General features: G+C 41.6%; 1 protein-coding gene across 2 annotated transcripts in view; it reads left to right on the top strand.

The window, feature by feature from the left end:
- The window catches only part of Gpr155 (G protein-coupled receptor 155), a 44,144-nt gene that overhangs the window by 16,664 nt on the left and 5,373 nt on the right, over nt 1-22,107 (top strand). The window contains exons 6-16 of one of the 2 annotated variants that reach the window (XM_055600681.1): nt 477-632; nt 2,208-2,291; nt 3,020-3,137; nt 6,367-6,451; nt 6,535-6,625; nt 7,527-7,737; nt 13,966-14,070; nt 15,059-15,195; nt 17,244-17,339; nt 19,488-19,552; nt 20,735-20,872. In XM_055600681.1, the coding sequence (XP_055456656.1) occupies nt 477-632; nt 2,208-2,291; nt 3,020-3,137; nt 6,367-6,451; nt 6,535-6,625; nt 7,527-7,737; nt 13,966-14,070; nt 15,059-15,195; nt 17,244-17,339; nt 19,488-19,552; nt 20,735-20,872 (1,286 nt within the window). The remainder of the gene's footprint in view (nt 1-476; nt 633-2,207; nt 2,292-3,019; nt 3,138-6,366; nt 6,452-6,534; nt 6,626-7,526; nt 7,738-13,965; nt 14,071-15,058; nt 15,196-17,243; nt 17,340-19,487; nt 19,553-20,734; nt 20,873-22,107) is intronic. The other variant, XM_055600682.1, reaches the window with a different exon arrangement.

Consider the following 22,107-nt stretch of genomic DNA (forward strand, 5'->3'; position numbering starts at 1 on the left):
GAGAAAATTGTTAAATTAACAGTATCTATGCATATTGTACATGGCATATACAGTGTTAAAGGGGTTCTGAAAATAATGAGGGACAGTTCCATTAATTAATCTATATCATGTTTGGTAATTGTTTTTTGTTAGTTGATTACCCCAGCCCCTAGTTTGTGAAGTAGAATGGGAGAAAACTGTTGATAGAGTTAATTAGACTGCTGAAAGGGTGTTTTTCTAGAACCTAGAAGATAATCAACAACAGAATTTGTAGTATTTTTATATGTCAATATCATTGAAGCTAGATTAGAAAGAGAAGCTAGTGGAGCATTCTCTTATAAAAGAGGAATATGGCATCAGATACTATGCTAGATTCTATGAGGTCCTTAATGATTTTAATTTTCAGTTAAAATGCATTAGCCCATTATGGGTATTTAAACTGTTGAGCAATTGTTTAAGTAAGATTATGACTCCTTAATTATACATCGTTTTTGCAGATAACCTCAGGGATGGTAATAAGTACATTTGTGTCTGCTCCGATCATGTATGTTTCTGCCTGGTTACTGACCTTTCCCACCATGGATGCTAAGCCACTGGCCTATGCCATTCAGAATGTTAGTTTTGATATAAGTATTATCAGCCTGATTTCCTTGGTGAGTATGTTTCAGCGTCAAATTGAATAGAAACCACAAAATAAGTTTGACAATAACTATTAATAGAAAAAAATTTTTAACTACTTTTTAAAAACATAATAGAGAACTAAAGCCTAAAAATATAATATTAACTTCCCAATTAAGTAAGTTTGTCTTTCCAGTCGGGAGTTCTGAGTTGTATAGTGCGCAAGATATGTGACTTAATCAAACTTGGATTTGATTCCTTGTCTTATTGCAAGTTCCCTGTGTGTCTCTGTGGAGCTATGTAACCTCTCTTACACTCAGTGTTCTTAGCTATAAAGATAATCATTTCACCTAGTTCTATGGATTGTTTTAAGGTTTGAGATGAGAGAAGCATTTTATGGACAATGATCACCGTATAAAATACTAGCTGTTTTAGAAACATAGGATCAGCAAAGGTCTTCAGGATCAAAAGTAACCAGTTACTTAAATGAAATTTCAAATAACCTTAAAACTTGATCCTTCCAGCTCAAATAGATAAGCTTTTTAACAACTAGGGTACCCTAGTTCAGATCAGATGCCTGCTGCATTCAGTCAGAACTCTAGATTGGAAAGAGATAATGTTTATTCTCAAAAGGGGTGGATATGAGAATGGATACATATACTAACAATAAATAAATACATGGTTAATGCGATTTTTAGGAAATCCCATATCTATCACATTCTTAAATATCTATGTTCCTTGATGAGAAGGTAGTTTGGGGAGAGCGAAGGTATCAACTTCTGTTGGCAATTAGGAAAAAGAAGAAAATTAACCAGCATACTTTCCTGGGCACCATGAAGGTGGTGTAGAAACTCAGTCCTGGGGTTGGGGTGTAGCTTAGCTGTAGAACACATGCTTAGCACGCATGAGGGCCTCAGTTCTGGGTACTAGCCAGGAAAGGAAGGAAGAGGAGGAGGAGAAGGAGGAGGAGAAGGAGGAATCCAATCCTTTTAAATACTAGGAACACAGGATTAATCTTGGTGTGGGAGGTATGTGTTGTTTGAAATAAGACAACCTGGAATTTAAACTCCTCACTAGTGTCATAGAAATCAGAAATGAAAAATTTAGAAGAGTTCTTTCTTAAATAATTGGCTGTGACATTGTGTCCTACCCCAGCCACTGAAGGTTGGCATACTTAGAATATGTCCTTAGTCAAAACATTAGTTCTTAAAGAATTAACTTGTTAATCATAGTATTTCTCCATGCCTTTTATTTTACTTTGGATACAGTAATCTATGTTAATAATTTTCATTTTCAAGGAAACCTTAAAATTTCTTCTGGAATGAGGATAAAGAGGATTCTCTAAAAGCACTAATCATGGGGACCAGGCATAATGGTACCCACCTGTCCCCTTAAGGGTTTGGAGTTCAAGGCAAGCCCCGTTACACAGTGAGAGCCTGTCTCGAAAGAGCCAAGGGCTGGGATGAAGCTCAATGGCGGAATGCTTGTCCAGTATATTATGAGGCTCTGAGGGCAATCCTGTACCACAATAAAAAGGTTTCTGATGTGCTATTTAATAAGTATTTATAAAGATTGAGAAACATAAATAACTTGAACATTTTGTCTTCAAGATCTGGTCTCTGGCTATTCTTCTCTTGAGTAAGAAATATAAGCAGCTTCCTCATATGCTTACAACTAATTTACTCATTGCTCAGGTTAGTATAATACAGATGATTACAACAGTGCTTTCCATTGGGATTAGTGTGCTGGGTGAGAGAAAATTACTTCGTTAGATTTTTCTTTTCAGTTACAAAGTCAAAACCATTAGCAGATATGATCAATTATAATTTAAATGCAAGTAATCAATGCTTCCATATTAAATGTTGCAAGATGTCTTAAACTTTGAGATTAACAATGGCAGTCAATGACAACTTTGTATTTTAAAGATACAAACAATTGAATCATTAAAAGCTGAGCTCCCACCTGACTGTGGTGACGCACACTCAGAAGTTCGAACATTTAGGAGGCGGAAGCAGGAAGGTTGCCATATGTTTGGAATCCGCCCATGCTACAGAATAAAACAGTAATAAAAAGAGAACTCATGTAACCTTACTTTCCGGTTAGGTCTTTGCCTGTGGTCATAAGGGAAAGAAATTTAACATTTTCTGTGTCAGTCCTTAATATATAAGGCTAGAATTCAGAATATGGTCTTTATTTCATTTCATGTATGCATTGTTGAAGGCCCTTTTCCATAGAAAAGATGTTTTTAATTATAAAGCCTGACATTTTAGTAAAATCAAATGTAATAGTTGATTAGCAATAATTTTAAATGGATGATTATTTCCTGTGAAGGATACTTTAATGGGTATGATTGGATTAATAGCTTTTTTCCTGTTATGGTGTTAAATCATACTTACAAAATCTTTTAATATTTTTCCTTTAGTCTATTGTTTGTGCTGGAATGATGATATGGAATTTTGTTAAAGAAAAAAATTTTGTTGGACAAATTTTGGTGTTTGTTCTACTGTACAGTTCCCTGTACAGCACCTATCTCTGGACAGGTGAGTCGGCTCATGAGCGGGCTGTTAGAATCTGCCCCGTGCCTTCCTCAGCATCTACTGATCCACTTGAAGTATGTTAGCACAGGCCAAGGTGTCTACTCCGTTCACATGCGGGCGCGCGCGCACGCACACACACACGCACACACGCACGCACGCACGCACGCACGCACATATACACACACAGAGTGTCTGCCGAGCTGAGTTATCTATTGAGTACACTATTCCTGCCTCACTCAGAGCTCTTGACTCTAGGCCATCGTTAGCATTGTTCCCTTTCAGACATCAGGTGGAAAGGGGCAAAGGTGAGCTGAGTTCTGGAGCTCATTGCTGATCCCAGTTTTTGTAACTGCAAACTGTGGTTTTGTCTCAGAAATTAATTACTGTTGCATCTTCTGCCTCGTTTCTTCTAAAGCTGGCTTGCAGCATGTTACAGAGATCTTCTGAGGATGGATAGTTATGTCTAGTACACAGCAGACACTCAACAGATGGAAACCTATTAGTCATTTAAGAGAGGGAAAAGAGGCAATGGAAGAACAAGATAAAGTTCGTGAGAGGATGTGCAGGGACTGGAGAGATGGCTGAGAGTAAGGGCACCACTGCTCTCTCAGACCTAGGTTTAATTCCCAGCACCCACATGGAGCTCACAACCATCTGTAACTCCAGTTCCAGGGCATCCAAAGTCCTTTGCTGGCCAACATTGGCACCAGACAAGCACGTGGTACACAGACATACATGCCAGCAAAATACTCATATAGATAAAACAAAATCATTTTTAATATGAAAATAGAGTTCCCAGTGAGAAAGAATGTTTGACTTCACATTGCTGTTTTGAAATGTAACATTCATTTAGAAGCTGACATTCTGGTATGTTTGTGAAAAATACTGTCTGGATGTTTTTGTCTTCCAACCACAAATTTGAAATTGTAAAATGATACCAGAAGGGGAATTTTACAGTGGTCAATAAGCAAGAGCCAGGAAGTGACCATGGCGGGGTGGAGGTGGGGGCGAGGAGACCTTTGATTTCATGCCCTAAAGATCAAAAGATGGCCCCGTCTAAGTCCATAGCCTTTTGAAGTAAAGCAGCAAGGTGGGGAGGGGTTGCAGACTGGCAAGCTCACTGCAAACAGGAGACGGCTTGTGCTTCTTTGAGGCAAGGGTACCTGTTACACATGAGGCTTGTCATGAGATGTCAAGTTAAAAGAACCTGGAGGCCATAATTCCAGAGATAGGTGGCCCCAACTGATCTCTGGTACCTAAGCTTACTCAGGTGGAATTTGTAATGAGAGTGAGAGAATAGCAAATAGATCAGTCTGTCAGGAGCCCCAACCATCCCTGAAACCTTCTTTGGTGTGTGGTGTGTGCTGAGATCTAGCTCGAGAACGTGGGAATTCACTGGTGCTCTGAAGGCACCCTGTCACCGTCAGATTGTGGTAAACACAGCATGATTTTATATGGCTAGTTGTTCAAGGTTAGGCCTACAACCAAAAAGATACAATTACAGAGCCATTCAGTGCATTTGAAAATCCCAATGTCCAGTCATTTTTCAGATTGGTTTACAGATTACCTGCACCGTTTCTGCCCAATCTGCATAACTGCTTGCTCTGTTCTTCCTGGAAAATCAATTGCCCTGCAACAGTTCAGCCAAGTCCTTGACCAGTGAAGCCCCAAGCTTTATGTGCTAATTAAATAATTTCAAACATAGATTAACGTATAGTCAGTGTTTCCACATTTGTGCTGGTTCAGTTTGAGTATTTCGTTTTGCCAACTATGAAAGGGAGGCTTAATTGGCTCAAGCAGATCTTCCCAGCTTCCTCAGCAAGTGATTCGGGATTCTCATCTGACAGCTCTGGTTCTTCACAGAGCAAGAAGAATCAGAATTTCAGGGTGCCAAACCCTTCTCAAGGACCCCAGGATCTGCTTATGTTAATTCTAATTGTCAGTGCCCATTTATGTTAATTCTAAGAAAGGATCTGATTTTGCTAACGTAAATCAGTTTGAAATGTAAAATGGAACTCTGCTCTCTGTTGTTGTTGTTGTGTTTTGTTTTGGTTTTTTTTTTGGATAGTGTCAGTTACTTCCACATACAGAGTTAGATCTGGTTATCTCATTCTTCAAACTACCAGAAAGCCTTCATTTGAAAGTAAATCGTAATACCGTTTGGCCTTCGCTTGGCTCAAACTTAACATATAAAGCTAAATCTAATTCAGAGTAATGAGACTACTTAATTATAAGGTGGACACAGAGGTGATTATCATTGAGAATATGCCAAAAGACTGGAAGTTTCTTATAGACATATTATTACCAATCCTGAAAAACATATCGTAGGAATCCCAGGACAGTTTCAGAACTTCACCTTGTCTTCCTCAAAAGCATGGGTTTCTGCATCCCTCTGCCCTCTGCCGCTCAGGGGAGCCCTTGTGTCTTCCACACCCATGAAATTAAAGTGTTGATTTGAAGTAAATATTCCTTCTTCCTACGGCACTCAAATTCTGTAGCCTTGTGGAGCTTATCAAGTGCCTCATGTAGAAATGACAGTGTCAGGCACATGGAAAGTTTAAGAACTTAAAAACCAGCTGGGTGTGGTGGAGTGTGGCGTCATTTCATCACTCAGAAGGCTAGGCAGGAGGATGGAGAGGTTAAGGGCCCAAGTTCAAAAATAAAACAAACAAAACCTTGAAATATTTATGTCTGTACTAGCTTGTGCCACATTTATTAAGTTTATCTCAGATTTTTATGAAGCTTCAGCCCTAGATTTGAAGCGTTTTCCAAAATCTAACCTGGGTAAGAAACATTTATACTTCTTAGCACCAACAAAATGAAATCACTCTGAGAAATGTTCTGTACGCAGTTAACTTTTCCAATTCTACTTGGAATCTGATCACAGAAATGGAAACAAACAAGCAACAACAACAAGCTGCTCTGGTTTTTGAAAAGTAATCCTTCAGTGAAACAAGATTGAGTAAGGAAACGGTGATTCCGGGAAGGAAAACACAAGTGTCTAAAAAAATGGTGGTGCACACTTGCAACCCTGGGACTCAGAAAAATGGAAGAAGGGTGTCAGTAGATGAGCAGGTCAACTAAAAAGCCAGCCACACAAAGTCACTAAAGCAAGTGGAAGCTGGACCACTGCGATACAAAATAAGCATGCCATCTTACAGAGTAAAGTCGAAACCGCTGCCCCACGTCGAGAGTAACTGTTTCTCTCACAGTCTGGCTTTCTTGTTTCTAGGCCTTCTAGCAGTTTCTTTGTTCCTTTTAAAAAAGCGTGAGAGCGTGCAGATCCCTGTGGGAGCCATCATCATCGCCGGCTGGGGGTAAGTGGCGGGTCTCTGGTTGCTGATGGGCGTCCTCGCACAGCTGGCGTTCCTTCACTCTTTCTCAATGACTCCCCTTGCAGCATCCCCGCCCTCCTGGTCGGCGTGCTTCTGATAACTGGAAAACACAATGGAGACAGCATTGACTCGGCCTTCTTCTACGGAAAAGAACAGGTGGGAAGAGCTTGCTGGCAGTTCCCTTTTGAGAATGTCTCTCTTTAACCAGTTTATGTACCTTGAGATGATTATGTTAAAGTTAAATTGAAAATGTACTTCAGTTTATTGTATACGACATTGGTGATTTTACACCACATTGCGACACCTCAAGATGTAAACAGTTTTACCTGCAGATTTTTAGATGCTTACGACTTGGTTATTTTTAAAATTTTATTTATATGAAAAGGACTTAAACGATTATATCCAGCTGGTATTCATGTATATTAGCTATACTTTTTACAATTGTTTTTATAAGAAAGCCTCTATTCACTGAAATATGGTTGAACTATGCAGCACTTAGAAGTAATAAAGGGTCGGCAAGAAATCATTTGGTTACTTAAAGGAAAACAATGACTGTATTGTTCACCACTTGCCGTACAATGAGACAGCTAAGAGACTTGTCTGATTGAAGACAAACCTTCGTTTCTTTTTAAGTAAGTCACATTCCTTCCACACGCCTACCCATTTTGAAGAAACACTGTTCTGTAGTATTGAAAGCCATATGGATACATTTCCTATCAAAACCTTGGTTTTTAAATTTTTTTAATGACTTATCTATTTTTATTTTATGTGCATTGGCATTTTGTCTGGATGCCTGTATGTCTATAGAGGCATCTCCTGGAACTGGAGTTACAGGCATATATGAGCTACCATGTGGCTGCTGGGAATCGAACCTAGGTCCTCTGGGAGAGCAGACAGTGTTCTTAACCACCGATTAAGAATTGAACCCAGGTCCTCTGGGAGAGCAGACAGTGTTCTTAACCACTGATCCATCTTCCCAGCCCCCCCCCCCAACATTGTACTATTACTAAGGTGAGGTTATGAACACGGGCCTAACGCCTTCCTCTGACCCTGGCAGATGATCACCACGGCAGTCATCCTGTTCTGCAGCATCCTGACAGCAGGTGTGTCACTCATGTGCATGAACCGTACCACCCAGGCCGGCCACTACGAAGGCTTCGGCCAGGCTCAGAACCACAAGCCAGGAGAGCCTGGAAGCACCACGCTTGAGGAGAGCCCAGCGCCAACGAATGAACCAGAACTCTTCCCAAGCACTATTCCAGAGACAAGTATGTGCCCTACATACATTTTAAAACTAACAGAAATTGTTGCGTGTATCCTAGATATTTTTGTTTAATGGAAGTTTACTATTCTACTCTGAATACTATACGGGTTTGTCAAGTGAACAACTTGAACAATTCTATTAGAGCTTCATTATTCTAGCACTTCATTCATTAATCAAAGATTAATGTTTTATTGAATTCTAAGACTTCCAAGAGAGGTTGGTTGGTTGTCTCTGGCTGGTTGAAACAGGGTCTTACTCTGTAACCCAGGCTGTCCTCAAATTGTTGATCCTTCTGCTTAAGCTTCCTGAATGCTGAGAATACAGACGTGAGCCACCATGCCAGTTTTCAGTGCTGGGGACTGAACCCAGAACCTCATACATGCTCGGAAAGTGTTCTACTGTAAATCGTATCTCCAGCTTTGACCTGAGAAGTTTGGAAGAAGTAAAAGGGAAGGAACATCCTTCTTAGCACGCTAAACACATGCATTTCCTACCTTAACAATGTTTTATCAAGCAAGTGCCATCAATAAAATGAATTTTAAGGAAATGGCCTAACTAAACTTAAAGTTAATCTTAGCAATTATCCATCTACAGACCATACCCCACAAACCAAATCAGACTCACCACCTGATTTTTTGTAGTTTCTCAGTTAAGAATGCCTATTTGTTGTTTTTTGTTTGTTTTTACATTTTTTAAAAGATTGATATCATGGTAAGAGATTTCTTTTTTTATGGCTCTTAATAGTTCTAGGAAACTGGAATTTCCCATCTACACTGTTGCGGGATGTAGCTTTAACCATTCACTGTGTCCTGTGGCTGTGTTCATGCTGGGAAGGCAGAGCTGAATCAATGCCACAGAGCCAGAATGGCTGCTAGGGAAAATGCTTGGCTATTTCATCTTACAGCCTGTAGTCCATCGTCCAGGGAAGTCAGAGCAGGAGCTCAGGGCGGAAGCTGATGTAGAGGACGCTGAAGAGTGCTGCCGTCTGGCTGGCTCCCCATGGCTTCTTACAGCTCCCTGGGCCACCAGCCCGGGGGCGGCACCACACACAGTGGAGCTGGGCCCTCCCACATTAATCATCAGTCAAGAAAGTGTACCACAGGCTTGCCCATGGGTCAGCCCAGTGGGAGCATTTCCTCAGTTGAGGTTCTCTCCTCCAGACTACTCTAGCTGGTGTCAAGTTAATGTAAAACTGGCTGACATTGACCTCTTATCCCCTTGACACACAGAGATGTCACTGTTAAACCTAAACCTCTTCCTTTCTTATTCATTTCCAATATTAATATCACAATAGAAAACATTCCGACTTTTAAAAGCCCCATAGTCTTTAGTAAATAAAATACTTTAAAAGTTCAGTCTCTTTTAAACTGTCTAAAATTCCAGTCTCCCTAAAACGACAGTCTCCTAACTGTGGGCTCCTGTATCAAAATAAGTTATACATTTTCTTACTTCAAGAGAGAACCAGGGCATAGTCACGTTCAGATCAAAGCAAAAGCAAAGTCCAACCATGTCAAACAGCTAGGACTCATGATCTAGGCACCAAAGGGCTTGCTTGCCACAGCACAAGCTTATCTCCTAGGCTGAGGCCGCTCCACCCCACAGCTGCTGCGGTCCTTGGTGTCCACCCATGCTGTGCGCATCTCTAAAATGATAGGGTTTCTACTGCAACGGGGCTGCACTTTTACCAATAGCCTCTCCCGAGCTCTCTTCAGGGATTCTGACCCTGTCACACGGTGCCAAGCCTCAACTTCTCTCCATGGTCCCTTCAATTGTGGGCCTTCTACTTCAGCTGAGACTACTCATTCACCAACGGCCTCAGCTGGCCTCTCATGGTGCTGCCTCAGCTGCCCTCTATGACCCCTTCATACCTTCAAAACAAGTAGCACCTGGAAGACTTTTCAACCTCACTGCGCTCAGTGACCAGTGAGTCAAGTGCCAAGTACAGACGTGGCCCCCTCTGGACCACAACTTCTGGGTGGGGACACTGAGGAAAGGCTTCCCAGAAGATCTCGCCTCAGTGATGCTGGTCTCTTCTAAGTCACGGATCATTGCTCAGATCCAGCTGGCCTTCACCAGTTGTCCCAGTAAAGCAAAGGTTTCACTTCAGTGGGGCTGGTCTCCTGTGAATTACAGCTGATTCTTCAGCCCCAGCTGGCCAGAATCACAGATTTGTAATTCAAAATGTTAAATGGCCCCGAAAGTCTCAAACCTCTGTTCAAAATTTCACGTGCCAGGCCTCCAGCATTATTTGCTAAGTTCCCACAGAACATCCACCGAGCTCTGAGCACTGAACGGCCTTTTCATCCCCAAATTCCAAAGTTCTCCCACAATCCTCCCTGAAACGTGGCAGGGTCTGTCCCAGCAATACCTCATGAACCAATACCTCATGTACCAATTCCTGTCATATCCAGAAAGTCAGGGCACGAGCTGATATTGAGGCCATGGAGGAGCGTTGTTTATGGTTTGCTCAGCCTGCTTTCATATAGCTCCCAGAACCACCGACCCAGGGGTATACCCACCCACCTTTTCACCTGTTTCCCTACCTGAGAGATATTTAATTAATTGTTAAATAATCAAATTTATAAAAATTATTAATTAAAATAGCTTTAAAACATTTCTCTGTTAGAAACAATGCAGCAAGCAGGGCGTGGTGGCACACATTTTTAATCCCAGCACTCAGAGAGGCAGAGGCAGGTGGATTGCTGTGTGGTCTGGTCTACAGCCTGGTCTACAGAATGAGTACACACAGAACCCCTGTCTTGAAAAACCAAAACAACAAACAAAGAAACAAAAAATAATGCAGCAGTGAGCGTCTATGTTCATATATCTGTGAGTACACAACAAGGCTGTCCTAAGGGTGGAATTTGTGAGTCATAAGAAATGTAAGCCCTCATGTGAATCCACTTATGTGGGTCCGGTTCCAGACTTCCTTGGCTTATACATAGATTGCTGGAATCTCTTTCTGAATAAAGCCAGCTCTTCTTTATTTTCAGACATAGTGCTCCTGCGTCAGTTTTTCAGGATTGCTAGGCAAGGCTCGCTGCTTTCCCTCACAAGCGAAGGAGCCCATCAGCGCAGGCAGTTCTCCCTCTATGTGGTCCAGTATCTACCCAGCCTCTCTTTTCCGGTTTCACTAGATTCTCATCGTTCCTTTGTAACAGGACTTCCCATCTCCTGTCATTCCTGGGTTCAATCTAGCTGGTTTAACTTCTCTCATGGAGCTTTGGTCACATCAGGCTCTGCCGCAGTGCAGGTCGAGACCCTCAAGTCTCTCCAGAGCCTGATTGTTCCTGCCCAGCCCCTGTTCTTCGTTTTCTCCCTGTGTAGACTACCACACTCTCCATGCTTTGCCCCAGACTGGCACTCCTGCCACCTCTCCTCTCTTCCTGCTTTAGCTGCATAACCCTTAAACCTGGGCTCACTGACCATTTGTGATGACATCATCAGGATTTTACTCTTTCAAGCTTTTTGATCGTGTTCCTTTGAAAACTGAAAGCTCGGTGCCACCTTGCTGAAATGCTACATGCTTTCCCTAAGCCCAGGGTACTTCTTGGATCATGTCCTACCTCCTTCCCCTCCTCACCTTCTCTGGGCTTTGCATTTATACTCTAAACTAATCTGATTTAGGGCCAAGCTAGAAGAAGACCACCACCTTCAGAAAGCCTGCCATGTCTTCCTCCGTCAATGTGTGAGATGGGCCGCCAAAGGGTAACATCTCCAGGAAGCACTAAACAAGGGTTGTAAGAGACCCTTGGGAGCTTTTGGCATTTGCCTTTCACCTGGCTTTTAGGAACAGCAAGAGACTGAACTTTAAGTCCTGTCGCTATGGTCACCGGCAAGAAAACTGATTTGAACCTGTGTTGTAATAGGACAGCTATCTGCAACGTCCAGGGGAAACTTGCAGTATTTGTGCTTTTGTCTCCTTATTTATAATTCAAATTTCATCGCAGTGTTTTGTTTTGTTTCTGTGGTACTGAGGTTGAACCCAGGGCCTCATGAACGTTAGGGAAGTGCTACCCCCAACCTTGAGCTATATCCACAGCCTCTGCCTTTATCCCTTGTCTCTCTGTTTTATAGCTGCTCCTGTTTATTTGTCCTGTTACCCTGTAAATACCACTTCTGATTTGTCTTTACAGCCTCAGCTCCTGGTGAGAAATCAGGCTTACTGCGCACACTTCGTCACATTTCGTCCATATAGGAATAAAGTTGAGTGGGCAGATGAGGCATGCCATGATTCTCTGGCATTAACATGAAAACTGCTCGAGTGAGATGCTTGCTTATTTCTCTTTCACTCTTGTTCCTAAGGTTTTAAAATCTGTCTGGTTATGTTTCTTTTTTAAAGCCTGCTTTCTTCTGCTTTGTTAGAAGTATAAACACAAAACATCTCAGATGTTTTCACCCTGGCCTTCTTTAGTTTGGTTATCGAATGCAGTTTATCTGTCTCTGTCCCTTACATATATTTGCTAGAGACCTATGGCCTTTGCATTATAAATAGTGTGAAAGTAGGATCACACTATTTTCGTATGTGATCAGTACTTGGCTAATATGGCTAGAGAGGAATGGCAACATGGTGAAGAGTACTTGCTGCCCTTGCAGTGAGTCTGTGTTCAGTTCCCAGTGCCCACATGCTGGCTCACAATCATCTGCAATTCAGGTCCAAAAGATCACATGTCCTCTTCTGGCCTCCTTGGGCACCTGACACACACACAGTACACATTGATACATGTAGGCAAAACACACATGCACATAAAATGAAAATATATAAATCATAAAAACAGATAAATCTTGAAAAGAACTAAAACACCACTTGTTTAATAAAATATGTTTGACTAATAAAGAGAAAGCTGATGGGCTACTGATAGCCTCTTATATTTGAAAGAAAAAACTGCAAAGTAGTTTTTGTTTTTTTCAGAACAGGGTTTCTCTATGTAGCCTTGGCTGTCCTGGACTCACTTTGTAGACTAGGCTGGCCTCACACTCACAGAGATGTCCCTGCCTCTGCCTCCCTGAGTGCTGGGATCACAGGTGTGCGCCACCCCACCCCGCTTGCAAAATAATTTTTTACGGAGGCCATATGGCTTATTTATGTATATGTGTGTATGCATGCATGTTTTCATTCCCTATAGGTATGTCATTGGAATGTGCTGGTCTCATATGTTTTCTTAATTTTTGTATCTTTTTAATGTAGTTTTATTATTTAAACCTTCATGTTTTTGGAGAGCTAGGCTAGATAATTTATTTTCTTTTCTGTTATTCTGTGGTTCTTTTTTTAACCTTGAGGTGGCATTATTATCTTATTTAAAAAGACATTGTAATGGCTTATAGATAATAGCTTTTATACCTTGAAATCCTCTTTGTCTTTAAGAACGTCACAGAAGAAATTAAGTATATTATCAATGAGAGGTTAAGCCTAAGTATTGCTCATTTTTCTAGCATGCACATTTCAATAGCGTATCACTGAGATTATTATTCTGTTACTATTGCAATCCATGTCAGGAAGCACCATGGCTCTATAACTGTAAAAAAAATTTAAAGGGCACTCTGTGCAGTTATCTGAGGAAATAAATATATAGATAAACAAGTACATAAATATAATAAATAAGAACAGAGGAAAATTACCACTGTGCATTCATGTCTCACTGTGGCTCGTGAGAGCAGCCTATAAACCAGCCAGAGCTTCAGCCGCAAGTGCCTGAGGGGCGCGGCTGCTGAGATGAGCCTGGAGGAGGGTTTTATCAACAGCCTCCAGATGAGGCTTCCGGAGGACTGTACAGAACTTCCCAAAAAGAAGGGGCTGCTTTTGTCCCCTAGCTGGGCGGGCAGGTGGAGCGTCCCAGTGGCAGGTGGCTTTCATCAGGCCAACCCTGGCTTTCCTTCTCCACTGTAAGCAACAGAACTGTTGTGTTTATGAATGTGGCCAATAAAGGGCTTGCGTTTCAGGAAATGGTTTTGAATTCTTGGTTTTCAGAGCACAACAGAGAGGAAGCAAGGGTGGATAAAAAAATAAATAAATAAAACAAAACATTCCTCCCTGTCTCATACAGAGGGGACAGTGTAAGGAGCCGACACTCTTTAACTGCTCACCACCGTACAGGCACACCTGGGTACGTGCCCTTACAGATACATTTCCACGCAGACAGCAGCGGTGGCCTGGCCATGGTTCCGCACCTTTTGAACTTGTGCTTTTTGTTCTGGTTGGGCTCTACCTTCACACTCTAGCCCCTCTTTCTAGGTTGCTGTTCTTGCTCCTTGGGAAATGGTGAACTGCGCTGTCCATCCGTAGAGCCAGTAACACGTGCAAGTACCGGCGGGCCTGTGCCTTCTTCCTTTGAGAAAAGTAAGTGCCCTGGGGCTATGAGGCTGGGCTTGGGGCGTCAGGGGAGGAATATGTGAAAGGAACACTACCCAGGACTCCTACCAAAGCCGTACACTGTAGAACATGGCTTGAGAATATGTACACAATAAGATGGGGAAAGTCATAATAAGACCATAATCATAGACACCAAGCACTCATTTAAGAATGAAATTCTTAAAGAGAGCATTGTAATAGACAGATGCATACACACTTCCAAATAAAGTGAACTCACACACCTGGAGGCATGGCTCGGCAGCAAGTACTTCCGACAACTCTGGACCTAGGTTCAGTGCCCAGGACTTTCCAAACTTCCATTTTCAGTGAACGAAGGTTAACTGAAGTGATAGGCCGGGAAGTCTTCCCACACCTATCGAATTTTGGCCCTTTTTCTTATTTTGGGCTGAGACTGTCCCCTAGCTTTATTCCCTAGGACCAGGACTAGTTAATTAGATAGGCTCTTTCATCAGATGCAAGCGGTAATAGTACATTTGTTTCATGGTTTGTCAGATAGGACATAATTCCTGGCTCATGTGGATTTATCACAGATGAAACTTTGTTAATCCAACCTTTAGCGTTATATGTACACTATATGAAGTGTGTCTAAGTCATGTATCATCATTATATAACATTTTTTTGAGCCAGGGTTTCTCTGTGTAGCCTTGGCTGTCTTGGATTCGCTTTGTAGACCATGCTGGCCTGGAACTCACAGAGATCCACCTGCCTCTGCTGCCCTGAGTGCTGGGGCTATAACGTAAACTTTGTGGACAGAGACCTTTGTTAACTATGTAGAAGGATCTGCTGCACACTGCTTGCGCATTTTCAGAGAGACGGTACAGCTAGGAGTCTCCCGCGTAACCTGAGGGCATTTCCCAGGGCTACTGACAGTCTTAGCTGAGTGTGCTTCTGGGCCCTTTCTCTTGGGAAGTCATCGTGGGTCTGAAATAATCGAACTGTGCTCACTGCTTTGCAGCCGAGCCCTGTGTGAGTGGCTGCGACTCCCAGAGCTGCATCCTGGCCCAGGAAGAGGAGCAGTACCTGCAGAGTGGAGACCCACAACTGACCCGACACGTCCTGCTGTGTTTGCTCCTCATCATTGGCCTATTCGCTGTAACTGTTTCTTCTCTTCTATGTGGGGTTATTTCTTGCAGTATTTGGCTTCTCTCAGAGAAACTTCATTGCTGTTTTGCAGAAGTGTTGTTGGCTGGGTCATCTGAATTTTAACATTTAGCTAAATGTTTGAAGCATAAGGATGGGGGCAAAGAATGAATCTTTTACTCTGTTGCCCAGGCACTCCAATGGTCTGTTCTCCTTATAGTCACTAGCTCAGTCTATACTCTTTGTACCTGGAATTTGTAAAAAAAAAAAAAAAAAAAAAAAAAAAAGTATTACCACAATTTATGCAGAACTAGGTTCTCCTGACAGTGCCCAAATAGCTAAATTATCTCCTCAAAGATATTTTTCAACTAAACTTTTAAAAATAATATTTTAGAGGCTAGAAAGATCGTTCAGCAGCTAAGAGCACTTGCTGCTCTGACAAAGGACACAAGTTTGCTTTTCAGCATCTACAGCCACTGTTGGAAACGCCAGTTCTAGGAGATCTGATGCCCCCTTCTGGCCTCTGTGAGCATCAGTCACACACATGATGAACATGCATGCCCACAGGAAAACATTCATATACATAAATCTTTACATTTTTAATTAGGAAAAATCTTTATACTATAGATAAAACAAGAAACATACCCATTACACAAATGCCTTCTCATTTTTTTCTTTTTCGTTAGTATTTAATTTTTTTGTTTGTTTGTTTTTTTGGTGCTGGAGATTGAACCTAGGGCCTCCTGTATGTTGACCTCAAGCTTAACCTCTGACCTCTGTGCTCAGCCCTGCCTGCTAATGTTTTAGGCACACTCCGCATGGTCGTAATGGTACATTCAGGCCACTGGGTTGCTTTTTTTTCATCTGTCTCAAACAACACCACTTGACTGAAGTGTTTGAAGCCATTGTTTTAAATTCCTTCCCAATAACCACAGAAAAGCAACCTCGTAATTTATTCAAGTACTTCTTTATTAGTTATCCATAATTTTTCAGAATGCTTCAGGAAACACCTCCAGACATTGTACTTCCTATTGGTAAATTCCCAAAGCCGAGAAGCCCGCGTCAGCATCTGTAAGCACTTCTACCACACAGGCGCCTCCTACTGCTTCTTTTCCTAAGGGTTGGTGCGGATCTATAGGGCCCTCATGCCAGCACCACATATTGAACGGCCTCTGCTTTTTTTTTTCCTATTTTTTTTTATTTTTTATTAATTACACTTTATTCATTTTGTATCCCCCCATAAGCCCCTCCCTCCTCCCCTCCTGATCCCACCCTCCCTCCCATTTCTGCATGCATGCCCCTCCCCAAGTCCACTGATAGGGGAGGTTCTCCTCTCCTTTCCGTTGTTAGTCTATCAGTTCTCGTCCAAAGTGGCTGCATTGTCCTCTTCTGTGGCCTGGTAGGGGCCTCTACTTTTATAACTTACAAGCACAGTACTTTATTTTCTTGTGTGCATCTCTTCAGTTATCGAAAGGGGGTTTTATCTGTTACCCTCGTTTTATTTGACATCCTCATGATACCCTGTAGGTTATCAGTTGTTAACTCCTTAAGATGGTTCAAGTGTGACTTCCCTAGAGGTGCAAGATGGGCCGAAAGCCTCTGCAGCCTTTTCACACACGGACCCTTGTTAGCTAGCACACAGCATGATATTAGCTAACAACACTTAACGGCCGTCTAAGAACAAAAGTCAGAAAATGAGAAATGCTGCCAAGAACTGCTGCTCAGTGATATAATTGTTTTCATTGTGTCAGACTAATTTTAAAATCCATCCCGTGTAGGCTAGTCGGCAGTCCTGGTGCATTATGTAAGCCTCTGTATTATGGCTCCTGTCTCGTTGCTTCAAATCTGATCAGAATAGACACTGTTTGAATGGCATCTGTCAAGGGGAGAGGTTGAAACCTCTTGTTTGAAAGACAAAGCTTCTACATTCTCTTGATGTTTTTCTCCGTTACTCTTCCCCCCCACTAATTATTAGCTAGATAAGTTAGACTGTGCGCTGGATGGAGAGAAATGGTTCTTGAGCTTAAATTTTCAAGTGCCCTGTTTTCTTCCCTTTCCAGAATCTCTCTAGTTGTTTGTGGTGGCTCTTCAACCATGAGACTGGACGCCTCTATGTTGAATTACAGTTTTTCTGTGCTGTGTTTAACTTTGGCCAGGTATGTATTTACTGAGAACTGAGAGGGCTCTGTTTTCTTGGGTGAGTTGATGGGGGGGGGGGCACATGTTGTTTTCTTTTAAATCAAATGGCTTTAGTTTGTCAGCTGCTGGTACGCGTGACAGCTGACAGCTGCTGCCTGTCTCCCCATAGAGAGGAATTATTATATTGGTTAAAGTCATCAGAATGTACACTGAGTGTTTCAACCAGAAATCCCAAATACTTTTTTTTTTCTTTGCTTTGGTGTTGAGATGAAGAATAATAATTTAAGTAGGAGCAAGATGTCCTCAAATCCTTCTTAAACTTCTTTTGATCTTAATAACTCACTTTGGAAAATAATTTGCTTTTCTGAGTCTTTACTTTGGCCACTTATACAACTAAACATCGAGTGTTTTTTGAATGACAGGGACTTAAATTTAAAAATCGTGTACTGTGTAAATACATTTTAGCAAAGAAAGTAGTAGCCTTTTCTTGAGAGTCAACCATGTACCAATGATTATTAAGGCTTTTACATCCATTATCACATCTCAACACCAAAATGCCTACAAAACAGATACTCTCTCCCCCTGTGATGTCACTGTTGACACTGATATTTAATGCCTAGCATTCAGAAGGCTCTGGGCTTACTCCTTAGCATGGAGACAAAAAGGAGCTATTTAAAGAAAATAACAGCTTACAAATTGAGAAATACTTTATGTGCAAAGTTCAAAATTTGGTGTTTTCATCAGCCCACTTTTCTTCTCCCTTCTTTCTTAAGGTTCTGGGGATTGGATTTCACTTGGGGTTTGTACATACTAGACAAGCGCTCCACACAGAACCGCATCCCCAACCCAAACCCTTACTTTTTGATTAGAGAATATTCATTCATAAACTGAATACTGTGTTGGAAATAACTGCCTATTAAATTTGAAATAGTTTGCCATATAAGGTAGCTAAAACTTGTCAGTTTATGCCCTATGTGGTTTTGCCTTCCCTAGTCATGCACTGTATTTCCTGTTTGTTTTGACATTGTTATTGGAAGAAAACCAGCAAAGTATAAAGAGACATATGTCATCAGTTTATTACAGACAAACATGGACACCCTCAAGCCACCTGATACCAGTCTCACTTTGTGATACCATTTAATATCTGACCTTATCCAACTATAGAATGCTAGGATGAAAATTCACAGGCCCCCTTAGCATTTTGCATTCCAAAATCCCACTCCAGGCTGAGCCAAGGTAGGATGTCCACTAAGCAAGCTTCATTCCAAAGGACTTTGTCAGGAACAGAAGTAATGGCAGAAATGCCATTCAGTGCTGCCTACGTAGCTGATGCCTCAAGTGGTTCAAACTCGTGAAGAGACGCAAGCCTCCCTCCAATCCCATTGTCCTTTTAGGGACTTGGTGGAGGGAGATACTCCCTTCTGACAGTTTATAGTTTAAGGCTAAAGACAATCAAGACCTTCATGTAATATCTTGTATTTAAACGTTTTTAATGATGTGTCTGGGGGGAGGGGGTACGCGCATGGGAGTATAGTTGCCTGTGGTGGCCAGAAGAGGGTGTCAGGTCCCCCAGAACTGGAGTTGCAGCATTTTTGAGCCACTAAGCATGGGTGCTGGGAACTGAGCTCAGGTTTTCTAGAAGAGTAGCATGCACTGCTGAGTGCTGAAGCCGCCCCAGCCTCATGTAACACTGTGGGAAGGACCATGCTCGCAACGCTTCAGTCTCTGGGGGACCTTTCGTATCCCCAACACGATGCTAACTGTGTTACGAGTAGATGTTAACAGCCCTTGTTAATTATGTTTATGACGGTTCAAGACAAAAATAGTATGTACTTAGCACAGCAAGAGAGATTTTCTTTTCCGAAAGGGGGAAACAAGAACCTGTAGCCTTTAAGGATTTGTCTTTTCTTCAGTGAGCTGTCATGCAAATGCAGTTCTTCAGAACTGGCTTTTTCACCCATCGTAATTACTAGGGCAGAATGATTGGGGAGAGACAACAAGCAGGGTGTGATGGATGCCCGCAGGTGCTGAACTTAGGTCTGCTCTGAGCGCTGAATTCAAAATGTTGCTCTAATCACTATCAGCTGCTTCCTCACTAAAGATCTTAATTTCTGTCTTAAGGTTTTATTGTTGAATTCAGACAGAATAACTGTTTTCTCCCCTAGGGATTTATTTCCTTTGGAATCTTCGGCTTGGACAAACATTTAATCATCCTACCTTTCAAAAGAAGGTAAATTCAGCTTCAAAATAAGCCTGTGTACCTAAAGGTGATGACAAGGCCATTCTATTAAAATACTGATACCTTTATACTTTTATATCCGCAAGGAGACCACTAAATACCACACAAAGGTTATCTGTGGAATCACGTATTTGTTGCAAATAATTGCAGAGAAAGTACTGGAAAAAGTATTATAAATCCAGCAATGTAATTTGCATTTTAACAAGAATTGATGGGCACTGACTTCTGTCTATGCTATTAACTACATATATTAAATGAAACTTGGAAATGGAAGTAGTAGGTGCTGTGTTCCCCTATTAAAGTCTACATCTGATTGCTTTTCTCTCTTTGACAATAGGCTTTCTCTTTCTATCAAACTGAGAGTTTTCAGAAAATTCAGGGAGTCTCTCAACGTTGGGGGGTTCTGTTGGCTTCCTAGAAGGTTTCTTTTAATTAAGAAAAGGTTTCTTTATAAAAAATAACAAGATAGACGTTTCAACATAGGGGTGGAAAGAGAGGAAGGGGGAAAATGTTTACTCTTCCTTTGCTTTCAAGGCAAAATTCACAACATCAGATGTGCTTATGTAATTCAACCTACCTACTCCGTAACGAGTGCCCATCAATGTGTCTGCCCTATGTTCTCCATCATCATCACCGCCATCATTGTCTTCATTGAGATGTCTTTGTCCAGGGTCGTAATCATTTCTAAAAGAAAAGTATAACAGGAAAGCCCTTCGGCTTAGTTGCCAGTTTCACAATGCCGGCCACATCAATTGTCAGCAGTTGTATCGGCTGGAAGGACCGAACGGACTGCTCAGTAGTCCAGATACTGGCATTGTTTCTGCAGTGCTCTGTTGGAAATGGTGAAATATGATGCTTACTCCCTAAGTTTCCTTGGTTGGTTTAGTTGGGTTTTAGTTTTTGAGGCAGTCTGAGACATCCTGTTTAAGTGTGAGCTTTAAAAAGGTCAAACACAGGAGTGTCTCAGGAGAAACCTGGAGTGTATAAAATACTCAGCGCTCGGAGAACAAGTGTGGAGCGAGGTCGTTTCTGGTCCAGAGGTGAATGAAATCTGGGATGAGGACAGAGCTCTGGTGGCTGGTTTTGGAAAAGCTCCTTGGTGAGGTGGCTAGCATCTTCTCATGCTTGTTTTCTTTCCTTGAGAAATGGCCTGCTTAAATTTTGGTTTTTCAGGCTTGAATTTCTGTGGAGTGGTAAAGAAACAGCAGAAAACAGAGAATCCCCTGTTTCTGAGGAAATAAAAATGACCTGTCAACAATTTGTGCATTACCACCGTGACCTGTGCATCCGAAACATCGTCAGAGAAAGAAGGTAAAGTCAGCACAGGTTCAGAAACATAGACTCCAGATTGCGAGCATTGGGGTTTAACAGGCTAATAGTTATGGGTGAATTTACAGTTTAAGAAATAAGATATAAAAATGACATATCACTTTGATTTTTACATTTCTGTATGAAATGTGAGCTGTAAAAATGTGGTAGGATATTAACATTCTCCTGGTGTTGGCCATTGATGTCTCTCACAAAGATCAAGGAAGGATTTTATATTCTCATCTCCCGGTGCTATGTCATTTCTTATTACTAATGATGCTGTCAGGAGATGAAATGAAATTTCTGCTCTTAATTAATTCTATGATTTTTATTTCACCTCAAGTTCTAGTCATTATTTTGTGACATTATATTTATTCTTCTAATCCTCAAGATACAGAATATGCTGCAGCAGGAAATGATGAACTATGAATAATCAAATATTGCAGTGCCAATAGTTTTGGTTGTCATGAAAGAGGAAATAAAGCAAAGCAAAATATAAAGAACCTAATAACTTTATGTGTGCTTCTAAAAATTCGGAGATTAGTACTCAGGGTGGTTTATTTCTAAGCACTGTACCGCTGTGTTCAACATATGTGTCATTACAGTCAGAAAAAGAGAGCCCTGGCAGAGGGAAGAGGCTGAGTATTAATATTCCAACGCCTGAGCTGGCACTTCCTGACTATGTGAACCTTGGCAAGTTTAATTCTCAAAACCTCAGATTTTCTTTTCTTAAAAAAAAAAAAAAAAAAAAATCCTACTTTCGGGCTGGAGACATGGCTCTGCAACTGAAAGCACCTGTGCTTGTCTGCCTGCTTCTCAGCTTCCGGCACCCACAGGATGGCTCACAACCTTCTGGAACTCCAGGATCAGGGGATCCGGTTCCCTCTTCTGGCCTCCTTGGGCACCAGGCAGGCACAACACTCACACACCCAGAATAATAACAAATAAACCTTGGGGACTGGAAAGATGACGCAGAGGTTAAGAGCACTGTCTGCTCTTCCAGAGGTCCTGAGTTCAATTTCCAGCAACCACATGGTGGCTCCCAACCATCTATACTGGGATCTGATGCCTTCTTTGGACATCTGGCTATACATGCAGATAGAGCACTCATATTCATAAAATAAATAAATATAAATCTTTAAAAAATAAAAAAGAAACCTTAGAGACAAGTCTCACTTTGAGTATTTGTGATGAACCTTGTCCACTTACTGACAATGATAAACTCTGGACAATTATAA

The sequence above is a fragment of the Psammomys obesus genome, unplaced genomic scaffold, assembly GCF_907164565.1.
Source record: "Psammomys obesus unplaced genomic scaffold, mPsaObe1.curated_primary_1811, whole genome shotgun sequence".
NCBI lineage: Eukaryota > Metazoa > Chordata > Mammalia > Rodentia > Muridae > Psammomys > Psammomys obesus.